This window comes from Festucalex cinctus, chromosome 8 (genome assembly GCF_051991245.1).
Source record: "Festucalex cinctus isolate MCC-2025b chromosome 8, RoL_Fcin_1.0, whole genome shotgun sequence".
NCBI classification, from domain to species: Eukaryota; Metazoa; Chordata; class Actinopteri; order Syngnathiformes; family Syngnathidae; genus Festucalex; species Festucalex cinctus.
In genome coordinates, this window is record NC_135418.1 from 2,917,501 (window position 1) to 2,937,126 (window position 19,626).

General features: G+C 38.7%; 1 protein-coding gene across 6 annotated transcripts in view; it reads right to left on the bottom strand.

The window, feature by feature from the left end:
- The window catches only part of LOC144023820 (FERM domain-containing protein 4B-like), a 251,722-nt gene that overhangs the window by 13,614 nt on the left and 218,482 nt on the right, over positions 1-19,626 (bottom strand). For all 6 annotated transcript variants that reach the window (XM_077529709.1, XM_077529708.1, XM_077529707.1 and 3 more), the window contains 3 exons: positions 958-1,099; positions 736-869; positions 222-338 (listed from right to left, as the gene is read on the bottom strand). In XM_077529709.1, coding sequence (XP_077385835.1) covers positions 222-338; positions 736-869; positions 958-1,099 — 393 coding nt within the window. The remainder of the gene's footprint in view (positions 1-221; positions 339-735; positions 870-957; positions 1,100-19,626) is intronic.

Genomic DNA, 19,626 nt, shown 5'->3' on the forward strand with positions numbered 1-19,626 from the left:
AGATTGCCTCGACTTGAATAGAGTAGAACCATGAGGTGTCATGCAGTTGGGAAGACACACAGCTATGCTTGCCAACTGTTTTAGCGCAACAATGCAATGTACTGACAGCAGAAGTGTTACTGTGGTCATGATTAAAGCGTCATTTTGCTCAACGGACCAGTAATGTGGACTGCTGCAGCAAAACCAACAGCACATCAAACACCAACAGAAACAAGTCTAACCTCATTATATGGGAAAAGGTCATCAAGCTTGAACGCTGTCCCGACGCGTCTTCGAACATGAGGGGTCTTTTCGCCAGTTATCAAGGGATACTCTTTCGGTAATTTGCCTGTAAGTTCCTGGAAATGAGAACAATCATGTTACCTTACAATTGGGATGCTTTACGACAGAGGTCTTTTTTGAAATAGAAAAATATTTCTTGGTTACTGATTAGTGCGAAGGGCTAACAGTTGACATACAATTAGTTATCTTTCTCTTGAGAAGAAGACATTGATCATGTTACTGTGTTCACACTAATTATTAAGAATGATTTCACAAAGCATGAATAATACTGCTTATTTCTTACAGTATTTAAATTTTTTGTAATAATTATATCAATCACAACATTCCATCAGTGCCTGGTGAGCTATGTTTATAGAAACTGCCCACGAGATTCTCACATGGTCCTTGGGGGACACTCTCGCTTTACAGGAATTAAAAAAATAAAATAAAATAAATATAGATTGACAGACTAACCGCTTCTCGCATGCAGATCTTCTTCAGTTCCTCAAGTTTGTGAGCAAGTGTGTCTTTAAGTTTTTTCTCTTTTGTTTTCAACTCGGTAATCTTCTCTTTCTTCTGCTCCTCAGCAATGTCAGAATCAGCAGAACCTATCAGAGCATGTATAAGTTGCTTAGAATTTAGGTGTTCAATTACCTGAGAGTAGTAGTAGTCAGTACAGATGAAGCTGTGACGTACCGGCCGAGATGAGGCTTCCACTGCTTGCCATGATAAGGTGATTTTTGCTTTCCGGACCTGGAAGTTTACTGATCCGCTGGGCACTGATCTCCGTAAGATCCATGGCAATGTCTCCTGAACTTCTTGTTGTGGTCATATTTGACTATATGAAGAAAACGGGTTTATTTAAATATGGATGCCAGGGTGAAATTAAATGGTAAATTGAGGAGGGATTGAGAGAGCATTTCATTTTAATAATGCACTAAGATAGGGCTGTCCTATTTGGATGCTGGATAAATCCATTGCCGTCTCATCAATTAGGTCAGGCAATCTATTCCTGTCTTAACATATACACCATCAGCCACGCAATAACGGTTCTTTTGAAGGTTCAAAATTCCATGCTTTTTTCAGAACCTGACTTCCTCACTTCACTGAAAAAATGTGACATTTGTGTACGTAAATAAATGTGTATCGTTCTGATTTTTTATATGCCAATGTGTTGCCAAATAATTGTATACATCAGGGTTAATTCAATGTACAATTATCAGGGATTAATGTACAAGATGGAGGTGTGAACCGATATGCAGTGTAGGAGGGATGACTCTACAAAAATCCATTAATCCCTGAAAATTGTAAACATTAACTCACATATACCATGGTCACTTAGCAAGAAAAATAATTACTAAAACTACCAATTCATAATTTTGCACGTTTTAGTCAAAATAGAAAGTTTTAGTAAACGTAAGAGGTATGCAAGGTAAGTGCTATTCAGCACTCCAGAAAACAAATTTTCTGGTTTGACAATGTTACAGGTACGACGATAAAATCAGTTTTTATGACACATTAGTCATATGTGACATTTGATGCAAGTTTTGAGGCTGGCAATACTGCGCAGTGTCGGTCTTCGCTGACTGGACAACAGCCAACCCCCCCCCCCCCCCCCCCCAAAAAAAAAAAAACACAACAACAACAAAAAAAAACTGTTGCAGAGTATCATTTAAAACATCAACGGTGAAGTGTTTGTATTTGTCAGTTTTCAAGTTGATTTAAAATTATGAGGAGCAGTGTACTCTGTGTGTAACTTAATTCTATTTTTCCTCTATTATTTTATTATTCCTCAGCAGCATCCCAGTCATTAAAGGTGTTGTAATAATGACCAAATAAAGTAAATGATGAAATCACTTGCTTAAAATTAGCTCATTTCTGTCCTCAGAACAATTCATGTTTATTTATCAGAAACTTTCATTGTCAGGCTGCTATTTTATAGAAGAGAAGAGAAAAAAAGAAAAGAAAAGAAAAGAAAAGAAAAGAAAAGAAAAGAAAAGACTAGAGCTGCGAGCAGCTATAAAGGGCCCTCGCAGTCCGTGCCACGTTGGGGTACTTGCACGTTGGGGGACTGGCACGTTGGGGTACTCGCACATTGGGGTACTGGCACATTAGGAGCAAAATTTCTTTTAACATGGCATGATAAACCTTTACATGTGGATTTTTTTTGCTAGGTGTGATGTGTGTGTCAAGCTCAATGGGTTTTGGTGATTGTTAAGATCTGTAAAAATCAGCGTCCTTTTTTATTTTCAGGGAATGAGTTGACCTGATTGGTATTTTTTGCAAAAGTATATATACCCATCATTGCTCATACTCATTGCACGATGTTGCTTTTATTGTGAAGAGAGGCTATCAAAAATAAATAAAACAAAATAACAAAGTACATATGTTTGGATCGGTCTGATACCAGTGAACATCTTGAGTAGTGGAAAAAGTAAAAGAATATTCATAAATGACTTAGTTATTACACTTACAATGAGTTCACAAATTTTGTACAAAATACCGTAAGTGGGGTTGTTTTTTTTGTGTGTTTTTTTTATGCCTCAAGGACTAGGTGGCGCTGTATTTATAACTGAATTTTGTCATAGAGATACCTTCACGCCTTGACTATAAATATACATGGCAAGTTTGGGATTTTTTGAAGCATGTACCGGGGAGTTATTAAGCATATCCTTCATTCACGATACTGCTTTTAACGTCCATAGAGGCTATCAAAAATAAATAAAAATAAATAAAAAATACGTATGTTTGGATAGGTCTGATGCCAGTAAACATTTTGAGTGGTGGAAAGTAAAAGAATATTCATAAATGACTTAGTTATCACACTGAGAATGAGTTTCCAATTTTTGGAAAAATACCGTAAGTGGGGTATTTTTTTTTCATGCCTCAAGGGCTAGGTGGCGCAGCATATATAACTGAATGTTGTCATATAGATAGCTTCAGGCCTTGACTATAAACATACATGTCAAGTTTGGGATTTCTTGGAGCATGTACCGGGGAGTTATTAAGCATATCCTTTTTCAGTGCGAAACACAAAATTTGATGCTCCGCCCTCATCATATAGTATTCCGAAAAGTCAAGAGTTTTCCCACTGTCGCTGGCTCAGGTCTTGACATGGCCCAGGTCAAGTCTGAAGTCAGTCGGATGAAACGTGTAGGAGAAGTGGGCAAAATTATGCCCCCTGTAAATGTGCTAAAATCGTAAAAAATGGGACATTCAAAAATTCGTAGCTCGCTTCCTGTTCATTTTAGCACATGGGTCCAAGAGACTTTTTTTGTATGTCTTGGGCTCCCTCATACACCTAAAAATTTCCAAAGATCTTGCTTCAACGTACAAGCGGGGCTGCTTCGTTAAAAATTTCTAGGGGGCGCTATTGAGTCATTTTTGTAGAAATAGCACAATCCACGATTAAATATTGCTCATTTTCCCAGGCCAGATGTGTGTGCCAAGTTTCATGTGTTTCTGTGCCAGTTTAGGCTCTCAAAATTGGCGTTGTTTTCTTGGCAAACAGCGCTTAGCCACGCCCACAGCGATTCGTGAAAACTCACAAACTTCGTGTTGTGACATCATGAAGGCCGAAACCCTCATCTGAGCAAATATGAGGTAGGTCCAGTTAACGTGTTTGGAGAAGAACGTTGAAGAAAATTTGTAAGAAAAAAAATTGCCACTAGGTGGCACTATCAGTAAGATGAAATATAACTTGATAGATGTCTTTAGGGCTGGACTCTCATCAAATGTGTGAAATTTTGAGAAGATAGGATCATCTCGTTCAAGTTAATGCAGCTTTTATTGTGACGAAAAATCTTCAGACTTTGCGTCACCGTAGCGGCCACGCCCTTTGGCGAAAAGTTACAATATTCGGTGTGGGGCATGATCAACATCTTAAGGCTTTTCTGACCAATTTTCAACTGGATCCCTTCAACGAGCTCAGCACAGTAGCTAAAAACGTAAAGTATGACATTTATTGTTACCACTAGGTGGCGCTATATGTAGAACCGAATTTTATCATATAGATGTTTTCAGGCCGTGACTATTAAGTTGTATGAGAAGTTTGAGATTTTTTGGAGCTTGAACATGGGAGTTATTAAGCATTTGCTCTTTTTGGACAAATGCAATTTTAAAGGCAATATTTGATGCCCCGCCCCCGTCATATAGTATTTCAAAAAGGCAAGACTTTTTGCCCAGTTGTTCTCTCAGGTCTTGAGATGATAAATGCCAAGTTTGAAGTCAATTGGATGAAGAATGTTTGCAAAGGGGGGAAAAAGCATGACCACAGTGAATGTGCCAAAATCGGCCAAAATTGGACATTAAAAAATTCATAGCTCATTTCCTGTACATTTTAGCTACATGGTCCCAATAGACTTTTTTGTGCATCTCGGGGTGCTACACGTGCCTGCCAATTTTCATTGCTCCAGCTCAAACGTGCCGGGCTTGGCTTTTATTTTTCTACGCTAGGGGGCGCTATAGAGTCGCGTTGTTATGACGACTTCATAATATCAAATTTTTCGCCGGGCCTGAGGAGTGTGCAAAGTTCGGTGAGTTTTCGTGAATGTTTAGGTACCCAAAATCGGGATCGTTTGCAGAGAATAAAGAATAATAATAATAATAATAATAATAATAATAATAATAATAATAATAATAATAATAATAATAATAATAATAATAATTTTTACAAAAACAATAGGGACCTCGCAGCGGTCGCTGCTCGGGCCCTAACTAGAGCTGCGAGCAGCTATAAAGGGCCCTCGCAGCCCGGGCCACGTTGGGGTCCTTGCACGTTGGGGTACTTGCACGTTAGGGTACTGGCACGTTGGGGTACTGGCATATTGGAAGCAAAATTTCTTTGAAAATGGCATAATAAACGTTTACATGTAGAATATTTTTTTTGCCAGTGTGTGTCAAGCTCAACGGGTTTTGGTGATTGTTAAGACCTGCAAAAATCAGCGTCCTTATTTATTTTTAGGCAATGAGTTGCCCTGATTGGTATTTTTTGTAAAAGTGTATATATACATCATCGCTCGTTGTACTCATTGCACAATGTTACTTTTATTGTCCAAAGGGGCAATCAAAAATGAATAAAACAAAATAGAAACGTACATACGTTTGGATCGGTGTGAAGCCAGTGAACAATTTGAGTGGTGGAAACTAAAAGAATATTCATAAATGACTTAGTTATCACACTTAGAATGAGTTTACATTTTTTGTACAAAATACCGTATGTGTTTTTTTTTTTTTATATATTATGCCTCAAGGGCTAGGTGGCGCTGTATTTATAACTGAATGTTGTCATAGAGATACCTTCAGGCCTTGATTATAAGCATACATGTCAAGTGTGGGATTTTTTTGGAGCATGTACCGTGCAGTTATTATGCATATCCTTCATTCACGATATTGCTTTTAATGTCCACAGACGCTATCAAAAATAAATAAAAATATATATATGTTTGGATAAGTCTGATGCCAGTGAACATTTTGAGTGGTGGAAACTAAAAGAATATTCATAAATGACTTAGTTATCACACTGAGAATGAGTTTACATTTTTTGTACAAAATACCGTAAGTGGGGTATTTTTTTTTCATGCCTCAAGGGCTAGGTGGCGCTGCATATATAACTGAATGTTGTCATAGAGATACCTTCAGGCCTTGATGATAAACATACATGTCAAGTTTGGGATTTTTTGGAGCATGTATCGGGGAGTTATTAAGCATATCCTTTTTCAGTGCGAAACAAATTTTGATGCCCCGCCCTCATCATATAGTATTTCCAAAAGTCAAGGATTTTCCCCCTGTCGTTGGCTCAGGTCTTGACATGGTCCAGGTCAAGTCATAAGTCAGTCGGATAAAACGTGTAGGAGAAGTGGGCAAAAGTATGCCCCCTGAAAATGTGCAAAAATCGTAAAAAATGGGACATTCAAAAATTCGTAGCTCACTTCCTGTTCATTTTAGCGTATGGGTCCAAGAGACTTTTTTGTAGGTCTTTGGCTCCCTCATACACCTAAAAATTTTCGTAGATCTTGCTTAAACGTACAATCGGGGCTGCTTCGTTAAAAATTTCTAGGGGGCGCTATTGAGTCATTTTTGTAAAAATAGGACAATACATGATAAAATATTGCTCATTTTGCCAGGCCAGATGTGTGTGCCAAGTTTCATGAGTTTCTGCACATGTTTAGACCATCAAAACTGGCGTTGTTTTCTTGGCGAACAGTGCTTAGCCACGCCCACAGCGATTCGCGAAAACTCACAAACTTCGTGTTGTGACATCATGAAGGCCGAATCCCTCATCTGAGCAAATATGAGGTAGGTCCAGTTAACGTGTTTGGAGAAAAACGTAGAAGAAAATTCGTAAGAAAAAAAATTGCCACTAGGTGGCGCTATCAGTAAGATGAAATATAAGTTCGTAGATGTCTTTAGGGCTGGACTCTCATCAAATGTGTGAAATTTTGAGAAGATAGGATCATCTCGGTCAAGTTAATGCAGCTTTTATTGTCACGAAAAATCTTTAGACTTTGCGGCACCATAGCGGCCACGCCCTTTGGCGAAAAGTTACAATATTCGGTGTGGGGCATGATCAACATCTTAAGGCTTTTCTGACCAATTTTCAACTGGATCCCTTCAACGAGCTCAGCGCAGTAGCTAAAAACGTAAAGTATGACATTTATTGTTACCACTAGGTGGCGCTATATGTATAACTGAATTTTATCATATAGATGTTTTCAGGCCGTGACTATTACATTGCCTGAGAAGTTTGAGATTTTTTGGAGCTTGAACATGGGAGTTATTAAGCATTTGCTCTTTCTGGACAAATGAAATTTTAAAGGCAATATTTGATGCCCCGCCCCCATCATATAGTATTTCGAAAAGGCAAGACTTTTTGCCCAGTTGTTCTCTCACGTCTTGAGATGATAAATGCCAAGTTTGAAGTTAATTGGATGAAAAATGTTTGCAGAGGGGGAAAAAGCATGACCACAGTGAATGTGCCAAAATAGGCCAAAATTGGACATTAAAAAATTCATAGCTCATTTCCTGTACATTTTAGCTACATGGTCCCAATAGACTTTTTTGTGCATCTCGGGGTGCTACACGTGCCTGCCAATTTTCGTTGCTCCAGCTCAAACGTGCCGGGCTTGGTTTTTATTTTTCTACGCTAGGGGGCGCTATAGAGTCGCGTTGTTATGACAACTTCATAATATCAAATTTTTCGCCGGGCCTGAGGAGTGTGCAAAGTTCGGTGAGTTTTCGTGAATGTTTAGGTACCCAAAATCGGGATCATTTGCGGAGAATAAAGAAGAAGAATAATAACTAGAGCTGCGAGCAGCTATAAAGGGCCCTCGCAACCCGTGCCACGTTGGGGTATTTGCACGTCGGGGTACTGGCACGTTAGGGTACTGTTTCATAAGAAACCGTCTAAATTGTAAATGTTTTGCCATGCTTTTTGTGTTTGTTCACATTGCTATGGAATGCTTTGTCGAGGTATTCGGCTGATAGGTATGCCTCCCAATATTCACACATCTAGCTGAATCATATAAAAAAAAAAAATTCTTTGCAAACAATGCATCGCTACAGCAAAGGCGTGCCACGTTGGGGTACTTGCACGTCGGGGTACTGGCACGTTGGGGTACTGTCAAATAGGACAAGGACCATCTAAAATGTTTTTGACAAGCCTTGTGTGTGCAAAGTTTAATCAAAACGCAAAATATGGTGCGCAATTCCCAAAATAAATTCAAAATGGCGGACTTCCTTTTAGGTTTAGCATACGGCTACAGAATACTTTTTGTAGGTCTTAAGCTAATAGGTATGCCTCCCAGTTTTCACAAATCTAGGTCAAGTCATCTTTAGTTGTGTATCGCTTGAATCATACAATTGGAAATGCTCCATAAAAATGCATAGAGGGCGCTATTGAGCACAACGTTGGGTTACTTGCACGTCAGGGTACTGGCACGTTGGGGTACTGTTACATGGAACAAGGACCATTTAAAATGTTAGTTTTTTCCATGCCTTGTCTGTGCAAAGTTTAATGAAGAAGGCCAAAAATTCTGTATAATTCCCAAAATAAAATCAAAATAGCGGACTTCCTCTTTGGTTTGGCAAATGGCTACATAATACTTTTTTGTAGGTCTAGCATAATCATACAATCGGAAATGCTTCATAAAAAGGTCTAGAGGGCGCTATTTATTTCAAATTGCACAATAAATCTCTGAAAATTCATGTTCATGACAAGTCTGATGTGTTTGCAAAGTTCCATGAGTTTTCATGTGTATAAAAAAAAAAAGCAGCACTTGACAAACAATGCATTGCTATGGCAACAGCGTGTTACAAAATAAAAAACTTTCGATTACTTTGCATCTTAAACATCTTAAGATGAAACACACCAAGTTTGAAGACAGTCGGATAAATTTTGTAGGAGGGGTTCGTTAAAATATGACCCCTGAAAGTTTTTCCTTGCCCGGTTGGAGGGTTAGATCAGGGGATGTCGCAACTTGTTTGTGGTTAAGTGCTACAGAAGTAAATGTGTCTTAACAACCTCATGATTGAATGTGTTTTCAATTCTCTAGGATGTGATTGGATTGTATCAATTAAATGTTCTTATAACTGATTCAGTGAGTAGTAAAAATAGTGTGTCAAGTATAATGACATGAAATATAAGGAATACAAAAAACAAAACAAGAACCCTCTAAATTACACATTTTGTTCCAGGCTTTATGTGCGTGCATAGTTTGAGTATACACCTAGGTTTAGGCCAGGAGTGTTCAAACCTTTTGCAAAGAGGGCCGGGTATGGTAAGGTGAGAATGTGTGGGGCCTAATCAACCATTTAGTTTAGCCTGACATAATTTTTTTACATGCATATGTAAATATATATATGTGGACAAATGTGTACATATGTCTACAAATTTTTGTAGCTCGAGCTGCTTCGTCCAACTGGGAACGCTGCATTAAGAAGGATTTTTTTTTCCTTTGCCAACAGTGCATGCCACGACAACAGCGTGCGACGAAATAAAAAGCTTTCAATAACTTTTCATCGTCAACATCTTAAGATGAATCACACCAAGTTTGAAGATGATCGGATAAACTCTGTAGGAGGAGTTCGTTAAAATAAGACCCCTATGAAATGGCCAAAAAAATGGCAACATGTTCCAAAGTAAATCAAAATGGCAGACTTCCTGTTAGGTTTAGCATATGGTTCAAAAAGAGTTTTTTGTACCTCGAGGGCTGTTACATATGTCTTCAAATTTTGGTCACTCTAGGTGAAACGTACAGCCGGAAATGCTTCATTAAGTAAAAATTTTGAAATGCAAAATTTGATGCCCTGCCTCTGGCGGACTTCCTGTTAGGTTTAGCATATGGCACCAACAGGCTTTTTTGTAGATCATAGTCTGTTACATATGTGTACCAATTTTCGTAGCTCTAGATTAAACGTATAACCGGCAATACTTCAGATGAAACATGCCAAAGAATGAAGACAATCTGATAAGTTTTGTAGAAAATATGAGGCCTATAAAAGGCCCCCAAAAAATGGCTACAAATAGCAAAGTAAATCAAAATGCCGGACTTCCTGTTTGGCTTAGCATATGGTTCTAAAAGACTTTTTTTGTACATCGTGGGCTCTTATGTATGCCTCCAAATTATCATAGCGCTAGGTGAAAGGTACAACCGGGAATGCTTCGTTAAAGAGGAGTTTTTTAGCTCAAAAAGTGATGCCCGGCCCTTGCGGGACTTCCTGTTGGGTTTAGCACAAAGCAGCAAGAGACTTTTTTTGTACATCGTGGGCTGTTACATATGTCTACAAATTTTCGTAGCTCTAGCTGCTTCGTACAACTGAGAATTCTTCATTAAGAAGAATTTTTTTCCTTTGCAAACAAGTGCATGCCACGACAACAGCGTGCAGCGAAATAAAAAGCTTTCAATAACTTTTCATCTTCAACATCTTAAGATGAATCACACCAAGTTTGAAGATGATCGGATAAACTCTGTAAGAGGAGTTCGTTAAAATAGGACCCCTATGAAATGGCCAAAAAAATGGGAACACGTTCCAAAGTAAATCAAAATGGTGGACTTTCTGTTAGGTTTAGCATATGGTTCAAAAAGAGTTTTTTGTACCTTGAGGGCTGTTACATATGTCTTTAAATTTTGGTAACTCTAGGTGAAACGTACAGCCGGGAATGCTTCATTAAGTAAGAATTTTGAAACTCCAAATTTGATGCCCCGCCTCTGGCGGACTTCCTGTTGGGTTTAGCATATGGCACCAACAGACTTTTTTGTAGGTCATAGTCTGTTACATATGTGTACCAATTTTCGTAGCTCTAGGTTAAACATACAACCGGCAATACTACGTTTAGTAAGAGTTTTGAAACTCTAAATTTGATGCCCCACCGCCGTCATATAGTATGTCGAAAACTTTAGATTTTTTACCATGGTGTTGTCCCAGGTCTTGAGATGGTACATCCCAAGTTTGAAGTCAATTGGATTAACCGTGTAGGAGAAGCAGGCAAAAGTATGACCCCTGTAAATGTGCAAAAATTGGCCAAAATTGGACATTTAAATACTCATATCTCACTTCCTGTCTATTTTAGGGTACACACATCAAAGAGGTTTTTGTTCATCTGGATGTGCTACAGGTGCCACACAATTTTCATAGCCGTCGGACAATCGTAGCGGGCCAGGGATCTGTTTAACCTATGTAGGTGGCGCTATGGAGCCATTTTTCTGTTATCACCTATGGCGACTTTAAAATATCAAATTTTTCGCCAGGCCTGACGTGTGTGTAAAGTTTGGTGAGTTTTCGTTCACGTTTAGTGTCTCAAAAATGTGATTGTTTGCGGAAAAGAATAATAACAAATAAAAAGAAGAAGAATAATAAGAATTCCTTGAAAAACAATAGGGACCTCGCAGCGGTCGCTGCTCGGGCCCTAATAACTAGAGCTGCGAGCAGCTATAAAGGGCCCTCGCAGCCCGGGCCACGTTGGGGTCCTTGCACGTTGGGGTACTTGCACGTTAGGGTACTGGCACGTTGGGGTACTGGCATATTGGAAGCAAAATTTCTTTGAAAATGGCATAATAAACGTTTACATGTAGAATATTTTTTTTGCCAGTGTGTGTCAAGCTCAACAGGTTTTGGTGATTGTTAAGACCTGCAAAAATCAGCGTCCTTATTTATTTTTAGGCAATGAGTTGCCCTGATTGGTATTTTTTGTAAAAGTGTATATATACATCATCGCTCGTTGTACTCATTGCACAATGTTACTTTTATTGTCCAAAGGGGCAATCAAAAATGAATAAAACAAAATGGAAACGTACATACGTTTGGATCGGTGTGAAGCCAGTGAACAATTTGAGTGGTGGAAACTAAAAGAATATTCATAAATGACTTAGTTATCACACTTAGAATGAGTTTACATTTTTTGTACAAAATACTGTATGTGTTTTTTTTTTTTTTTTTTATATATTATGCCTCAAGGACTAGGTGGCGCTGTATTTATAACTGAATTTTGTCATAGAGATACCTTCAGGCCTTGACTATAAATATACATTTCAAGTATGGGATTTTTTGTAGCATGTACCTGGGAGTTATTAAGCATAGCTTTCATTCACGATATTGCTTTTAATGTCCACAGAGGCTATCAAAAATAAATAAAAATATATATATGTTTGGATAAGTCTGATGCCAGTGAACATTTTGAGTGGTGGAAACTAAAAGAATATTCATAAATGACTTAGTTATCACACTTAGAATGAGTTTACATTTTTTGTACAAAATACCGTATGTGGGGTATTTTTTTTATGCCTCAAGGGCTAGGTGACGCTGCATATATAACTGAATGTTGTCATAGAGATAGCTTCAGGCCTTGACGATAAACATACATGTCAAGTTTGGGATTTTTTGGAGCATGTACCGGGGAGTTATTAAGCATATCCTTTTTCAGTGCGAAACACAAATTTTGATGCCCCGCCTTCATCATATAGTATTTCGAAAAGTCAAGATTTTTCCCCCTGTCGTTGGCTCAGCTCAGGTCTTGACATGGTCCAGGTCAAGTCTTAACTCAGTCAGATGAAACGTGTAGGAGAAGTGGGCAAAAGTCTGCCCCCTGTGAATGTGCAAATGTCGTCAAAAATGGGACATTCAAAAATTCGTAGCTCACTTCCTGTTCATTTTAGCATATGGGTCCAAGAGACTTTTTTTGTAGGTCTTGGGCTCCCTCATAAACCAAAACATTTTCGTAGATCTTGCTTAAACGTACAACCGGGGCTACTTCATTAAAAATTCCTAGGGGGCGCTATTGAGTCATTTTTGTAAAAATAGCACAATCAACAATAAAATATTGTTCATTTTACCAGGCCAGATGTGTGTGCCAAGTTTCATGAGTTTCTGCGCATGTTTAGACCCTCAAAACTGGCGTTGTTTTCTTGGCGAACAGTGCTTAGCCACGCCCACAGCGACTCGCGAAAACTCACAAACTTCGTGTTGTGACATCATGAAGGCCGAATCCCTCATCTGAGCAAATATGAGGTAGGTCCAGTTAACGTGTTTGGAGAAAAACGTAGAAGAAAATTCGTTAGAAAAAAAATTGCCACTATTCATAGCTCATTTCCTGTACATTTTAGCTACATGGTCCCAATAGACTTTTTTGTGCATCTCGGGGTGCTACACGTGCCTGCCAATTTTCGTTGCTCCAGCTCAAACGTGCCGGGCTTGGTTTTTATTTTTCTACGCTAGGGGGCGCTATAGAGTCGCGTTGTTATGACAACTTCATAATATCAAATTTTTCGCCGGGCCTGAGGAGTGTGCAAAGTTCGGTGAGTTTTCGTGAATGTTTAGGTATCCAAAATCGGGATCGTTTGCGGAGAATAAAGAAGAAGAATAATAATAACTAGAGCTGCGAGCAGCTATAAAGGGCCCTCGCAGCCCGGGCCACGTTGGGGTCCTTGCACGTTGGGGTACTTGCACGTTAGGGTACTGGCACGTTGGGGTACTGGCATATTGGAAGCAAAATTTCTTTGAAAATGGCATAATAAACGTTTACATGTAGAATTTTTTTTTTGCCAGTGTGTGTCAAGCTCAACAGGTTTTGGTGATTGTTAAGACCTGCAAAAATCAGCGTCCTTATTTATTTTTAGGCAATGAGTTGCCCTGATTGGTATTTTTTGTAAAAGTGTATATATACATCATCGCTCGTTGTACTCATTGCACAATGTTACTTTTATTGTCCAAAGGGGCAATCAAAAATGAATAAAACAAAATGGAAACGTACATACGTTTGGATCGGTGTGAAGCCAGTGAACAATTTGAGTGGTGGAAACTAAAAGAATATTCATAAATGACTTAGTTATCACACTTAGAATGAGTTTACATTTTTTGTACAAAATACTGTATGTGTTTTTTTTTTTTTTTTTTTATATATTATGCCTCAAGGACTAGGTGGCGCTGTATTTATAACTGAATTTTGTCATAGAGATACCTTCAGGCCTTGACTATAAATATACATTTCAAGTATGGGATTTTTTGTAGCATGTACCTGGGAGTTATTAAGCATAGCTTTCATTCACGATATTGCTTTTAATGTCCACAGAGGCTATCAAAAATAAATAAAAATATATATATGTTTGGATAAGTCTGATGCCAGTGAACATTTTGAGTGGTGGAAACTAAAAGAATATTCATAAATGACTTAGTTATCACACTTAGAATGAGTTTACATTTTTTGTACAAAATACCGTATGTGGGGTATTTTTTTTATGCCTCAAGGGCTAGGTGACGCTGCATATATAACTGAATGTTGTCATAGAGATAGCTTCAGGCCTTGACGATAAACATACATGTCAAGTTTGGGATTTTTTGGAGCATGTACCGGGGAGTTATTAAGCATATCCTTTTTCAGTGCGAAACACAAATTTTGATGCCCCGCCTTCATCATATAGTATTTCGAAAAGTCAAGATTTTTCCCCCTGTCGTTGGCTCAGCTCAGGTCTTGACATGGTCCAGGTCAAGTCTTAACTCAGTCAGATGAAACGTGTAGGAGAAGTGGGCAAAAGTCTGCCCCCTGTGAATGTGCAAATGTCGTCAAAAATGGGACATTCAAAAATTCGTAGCTCACTTCCTGTTCATTTTAGCATATGGGTCCAAGAGACTTTTTTTGTAGGTCTTGGGCTCCCTCATAAACCAAAACATTTTCGTAGATCTTGCTTAAACGTACAACCGGGGCTACTTCATTAAAAATTCCTAGGGGGCGCTATTGAGTCATTTTTGTAAAAATAGCACAATCAACAATAAAATATTGTTCATTTTACCAGGCCAGATGTGTGTGCCAAGTTTCATGAGTTTCTGCGCATGTTTAGACCCTCAAAACTGGCGTTGTTTTCTTGGCGAACAGTGCTTAGCCACGCCCACAGCGACTCGCGAAAACTCACAAACTTCGTGTTGTGACATCATGAAGGCCGAATCCCTCATCTGAGCAAATATGAGGTAGGTCCAGTTAACGTGTTTGGAGAAAAACGTAGAAGAAAATTCGTTAGAAAAAAAATTGCCACTATTCATAGCTCATTTCCTGTACATTTTAGCTACATGGTCCCAATAGACTTTTTTGTGCATCTCGGGGTGCTACACGTGCCTGCCAATTTTCGTTGCTCCAGCTCAAACGTGCCGGGCTTGGTTTTTATTTTTCTACGCTAGGGGGCGCTATAGAGTCGCGTTGTTATGACAACTTCATAATATCAAATTTTTCGCCGGGCCTGAGGAGTGTGCAAAGTTCGGTGAGTTTTCGTGAATGTTTAGGTATCCAAAATCGGGATCGTTTGCGGAGAATAAAGAAGAAGAATAATAATAACTAGAGCTGCGAGCAGCTATAAAGGGCCCTCGCAGCCCGGTCCACGTTGGGGTCCTTGCACGTTGGGGTACTTGCACGTTAGGGTACTGGCACGTTGGGGTACTGGCATATTGGAAGCAAAATTTCTTTGAAAATGGCATAATAAACGTTTACATGTAGAATATTTTTTTTGCCAGTGTGTGTCAAGCTCAACAGGTTTTGGTGATTGTTAAGACCTGCAAAAATCAGCGTCCTTATTTATTTTTAGGCAATGAGTTGCCCTGATTGGTATTTTTTGTAAAAGTGTATATATACATCATCGCTCGTTGTACTCATTGCACAATGTTACTTTTATTGTCCAAAGGGGCAATCAAAAATGAATAAAACAAAATGGAAACGTACATACGTTTGGATCGGTGTGAAGCCAGTGAACAATTTGAGTGGTGGAAACTAAAAGAATATTCATAAATGACTTAGTTATCACACTTAGAATGAGTTTACATTTTTTGTACAAAATACTGTATGTGTTTTTTTTTTTTTTTTTTATATATTATGCCTCAAGGACTAGGTGGCGCTGTATTTATAACTGAATTTTGTCATAGAGATACCTTCAGGCCTTGACTATAAATATACATTTCAAGTATGGGATTTTTTGTAGCATGTACCTGGGAGTTATTAAGCATAGCTTTCATTCACGATATTGCTTTTAATGTCCACAGAGGCTATCAAAAATAAATAAAAATATATATATGTTTGGATAAGTCTGATGCCAGTGAACATTTTGAGTGGTGGAAACTAAAAGAATATTCATAAATGACTTAGTTATCACACTTAGAATGAGTTTACATTTTTTGTACAAAATACCGTATGTGGGGTATTTTTTTTATGCCTCAAGGGCTAGGTGACGCTGCATATATAACTGAATGTTGTCATAGAGATAGCTTCAGGCCTTGACGATAAACATACATGTCAAGTTTGGGATTTTTTGGAGCATGTACCGGGGAGTTATTAAGCATATCCTTTTTCAGTGCGAAACACAAATTTTGATGCCCCGCCTTCATCATATAGTATTTCGAAAAGTCAAGATTTTTCCCCCTGTCGTTGGCTCAGCTCAGGTCTTGACATGGTCCAGGTCAAGTCTTAACTCAGTCAGATGAAACGTGTAGGAGAAGTGGGCAAAAGTCTGCCCCCTGTGAATGTGCAAATGTCGTCAAAAATGGGACATTCAAAAATTCGTAGCTCACTTCCTGTTCATTTTAGCATATGGGTCCAAGAGACTTTTTTTGTAGGTCTTGGGCTCCCTCATAAACCAAAACATTTTCGTAGATCTTGCTTAAACGTACAACCGGGGCTACTTCATTAAAAATTCCTAGGGGGCGCTATTGAGTCATTTTTGTAAAAATAGCACAATCAACAATAAAATATTGTTCATTTTACCAGGCCAGATGTGTGTGCCAAGTTTCATGAGTTTCTGCGCATGTTTAGACCCTCAAAACTGGCGTTGTTTTCTTGGCGAACAGTGCTTAGCCACGCCCACAGCGACTCGCGAAAACTCACAAACTTCGTGTTGTGACATCATGAAGGCCGAATCCCTCATCTGAGCAAATATGAGGTAGGTCCAGTTAACGTGTTTGGAGAAAAACGTAGAAGAAAATTCGTTAGAAAAAAAATTGCCACTATTCATAGCTCATTTCCTGTACATTTTAGCTACATGGTCCCAATAGACTTTTTTGTGCATCTCGGGGTGCTACACGTGCCTGCCAATTTTCGTTGCTCCAGCTCAAACGTGCCGGGCTTGGTTTTTATTTTTCTACGCTAGGGGGCGCTATAGAGTCGCGTTGTTATGACAACTTCATAATATCAAATTTTTCGCCGGGCCTGAGGAGTGTGCAAAGTTCGGTGAGTTTTCGTGAATGTTTAGGTATCCAAAATCGGGATCGTTTGCGGAGAATAAAGAAGAAGAATAATAATAACTAGAGCTGCGAGCAGCTATAAAGGGCCCTCGCAGCCCGGTCCACGTTGGGGTCCTTGCACGTTGGGGTACTTGCACGTTAGGGTACTGGCACGTTGGGGTACTGGCATATTGGAAGCAAAATTTCTTTGAAAATGGCATAATAAACGTTTACATGTAGAATATTTTTTTTGCCAGTGTGTGTCAAGCTCAACAGGTTTTGGTGATTGTTAAGACCTGCAAAAATCAGCGTCCTTATTTATTTTTAGGCAATGAGTTGCCCTGATTGGTATTTTTTGTAAAAGTGTATATATACATCATCGCTCGTTGTACTCATTGCACAATGTTACTTTTATTGTCCAAAGGGGCAATCAAAAATGAATAAAACAAAATGGAAACGTACATACGTTTGGATCGGTGTGAAGCCAGTGAACAATTTGAGTGGTGGAAACTAAAAGAATATTCATAAATGACTTAGTTATCACACTTAGAATGAGTTTACATTTTTTGTACAAAATACTGTATGTGTTTTGTTTTTTGTTTTTTATATATTATGCCTCAAGGACTAGGTGGCGCTGTATTTATAACTGAATTTTGTCATAGAGATACCTTCAGGCCTTGACTATAAATATACATTTCAAGTATGGGATTTTTTGTAGCATGTACCTGGGAGTTATTAAGCATAGCTTTCATTCACGATATTGCTTTTAATGTCCACAGAGGCTATCAAAAATAAATAAAAATATATATATGTTTGGATAAGTCTGATGCCAGTGAACATTTTGAGTGGTGGAAACTAAAAGAATATTCATAAATGACTTAGTTATCACACTTAGAATGAGTTTACATTTTTTGTACAAAATACCGTATGTGGGGTATTTTTTTTATGCCTCAAGGGCTAGGTGACGCTGCATATATAACTGAATGTTGTCATAGAGATAGCTTCAGGCCTTGACGATAAACATACATGTCAAGTTTGGGATTTTTTGGAGCATGTACCGGGGAGTTATTAAGCATATCCTTTTTCAGTGCGAAACACAAATTTTGATGCCCCGCCTTCATCATATAGTATTTCGAAAAGTCAAGATTTTTCCCCCTGTCGTTGGCTCAGCTCAGGTCTTGACATGGTCCAGGTCAAGTCTTAACTCAGTCAGATGAAACGTGTAGGAGAAGTGGGCAAAAGTCTGCCCCCTGTGAATGTGCAAATGTCGTCAAAAATGGGACATTCAAAAATTCGTAGCTCACTTCCTGTTCATTTTAGCATATGGGTCCAAGAGACTTTTTTTGTAGGTCTTGGGCTCCCTCATAAACCAAAACATTTTCGTAGATCTTGCTTAAACGTACAACCGGGGCTACTTCATTAAAAATTCCTAGGGGGCGCTATTGAGTCATTTTTGTAAAAATAGCACAATCAACAATAAAATATTGTTCATTTTACCAGGCCAGATGTGTGTGCCAAGTTTCATGAGTTTCTGCGCATGTTTAGACCCTCAAAACTGGCGTTGTTTTCTTGGCGAACAGTGCTTAGCCACGCCCACAGCGACTCGCGAAAACTCACAAACTTCGTGTTGTGACATCATGAAGGCCGAATCCCTCATCTGAGCAAATATGAGGTAGGTCCAGTTAACGTGTTTGGAGAAAAACGTAGAAGAAAATTCGTTAGAAAAAAAATTGCCACTATTCATAGCTCATTTCCTGTACATTTTAGCTACATGGTCCCAATAGACTTTTTTGTGCATCTCGGGGTGCTACACGTGCCTGCCAATTTTCGTTGCTCCAGCTCAAACGTGCCGGGCTTGGTTTTTATTTTTCTACGCTAGGGGGCGCTATAGAGTCGCGTTGTTATGACAACTTCATAATATCAAATTTTTCGCCGGGCCTGAGGAGTGTGCAAAGTTCGGTGAGTTTTCGTGAATGTTTAGGTATCCAAAATCGGGATCGTTTGCGGAGAATAAAGAAGAAGAATAATAATAACTAGAGCTGCGAGCAGCTATAAAGGGCCCTCGCAGCCCGGTCCACGTTGGGGTCCTTGCACGTTGGGGTACTTGCACGTTAGGGTACTGGCACGTTGGGGTACTGGCATATTGGAAGCAAAATTTCTTTGAAAATGGCATAATAAACGTTTACATGTAGAATATTTTTTTTGCCAGTGTGTGTCAAGCTCAACAGGTTTTGGTGATTGTTAAGACCTGCAAAAATCAGCGTCCTTATTTATTTTTAGGCAATGAGTTGCCCTGATTGGTATTTTTTGTAAAAGTGTATATATACATCATCGCTCGTTGTACTCATTGCACAATGTTACTTTTATTGTCCAAAGGGGCAATCAAAAATGAATAAAACAAAATGGAAACGTACATACGTTTGGATCGGTGTGAAGCCAGTGAACAATTTGAGTGGTGGAAACTAAAAGAATATTCATAAATGACTTAGTTATCACACTTAGAATGAGTTTACATTTTTTGTACAAAATACTGTATGTGTTTTTTTTTTTTTTTTTTTATATATTATGCCTCAAGGACTAGGTGGCGCTGTATTTATAACTGAATTTTGTCATAGAGATACCTTCAGGCCTTGACTATAAATATACATTTCAAGTATGGGATTTTTTGTAGCATGT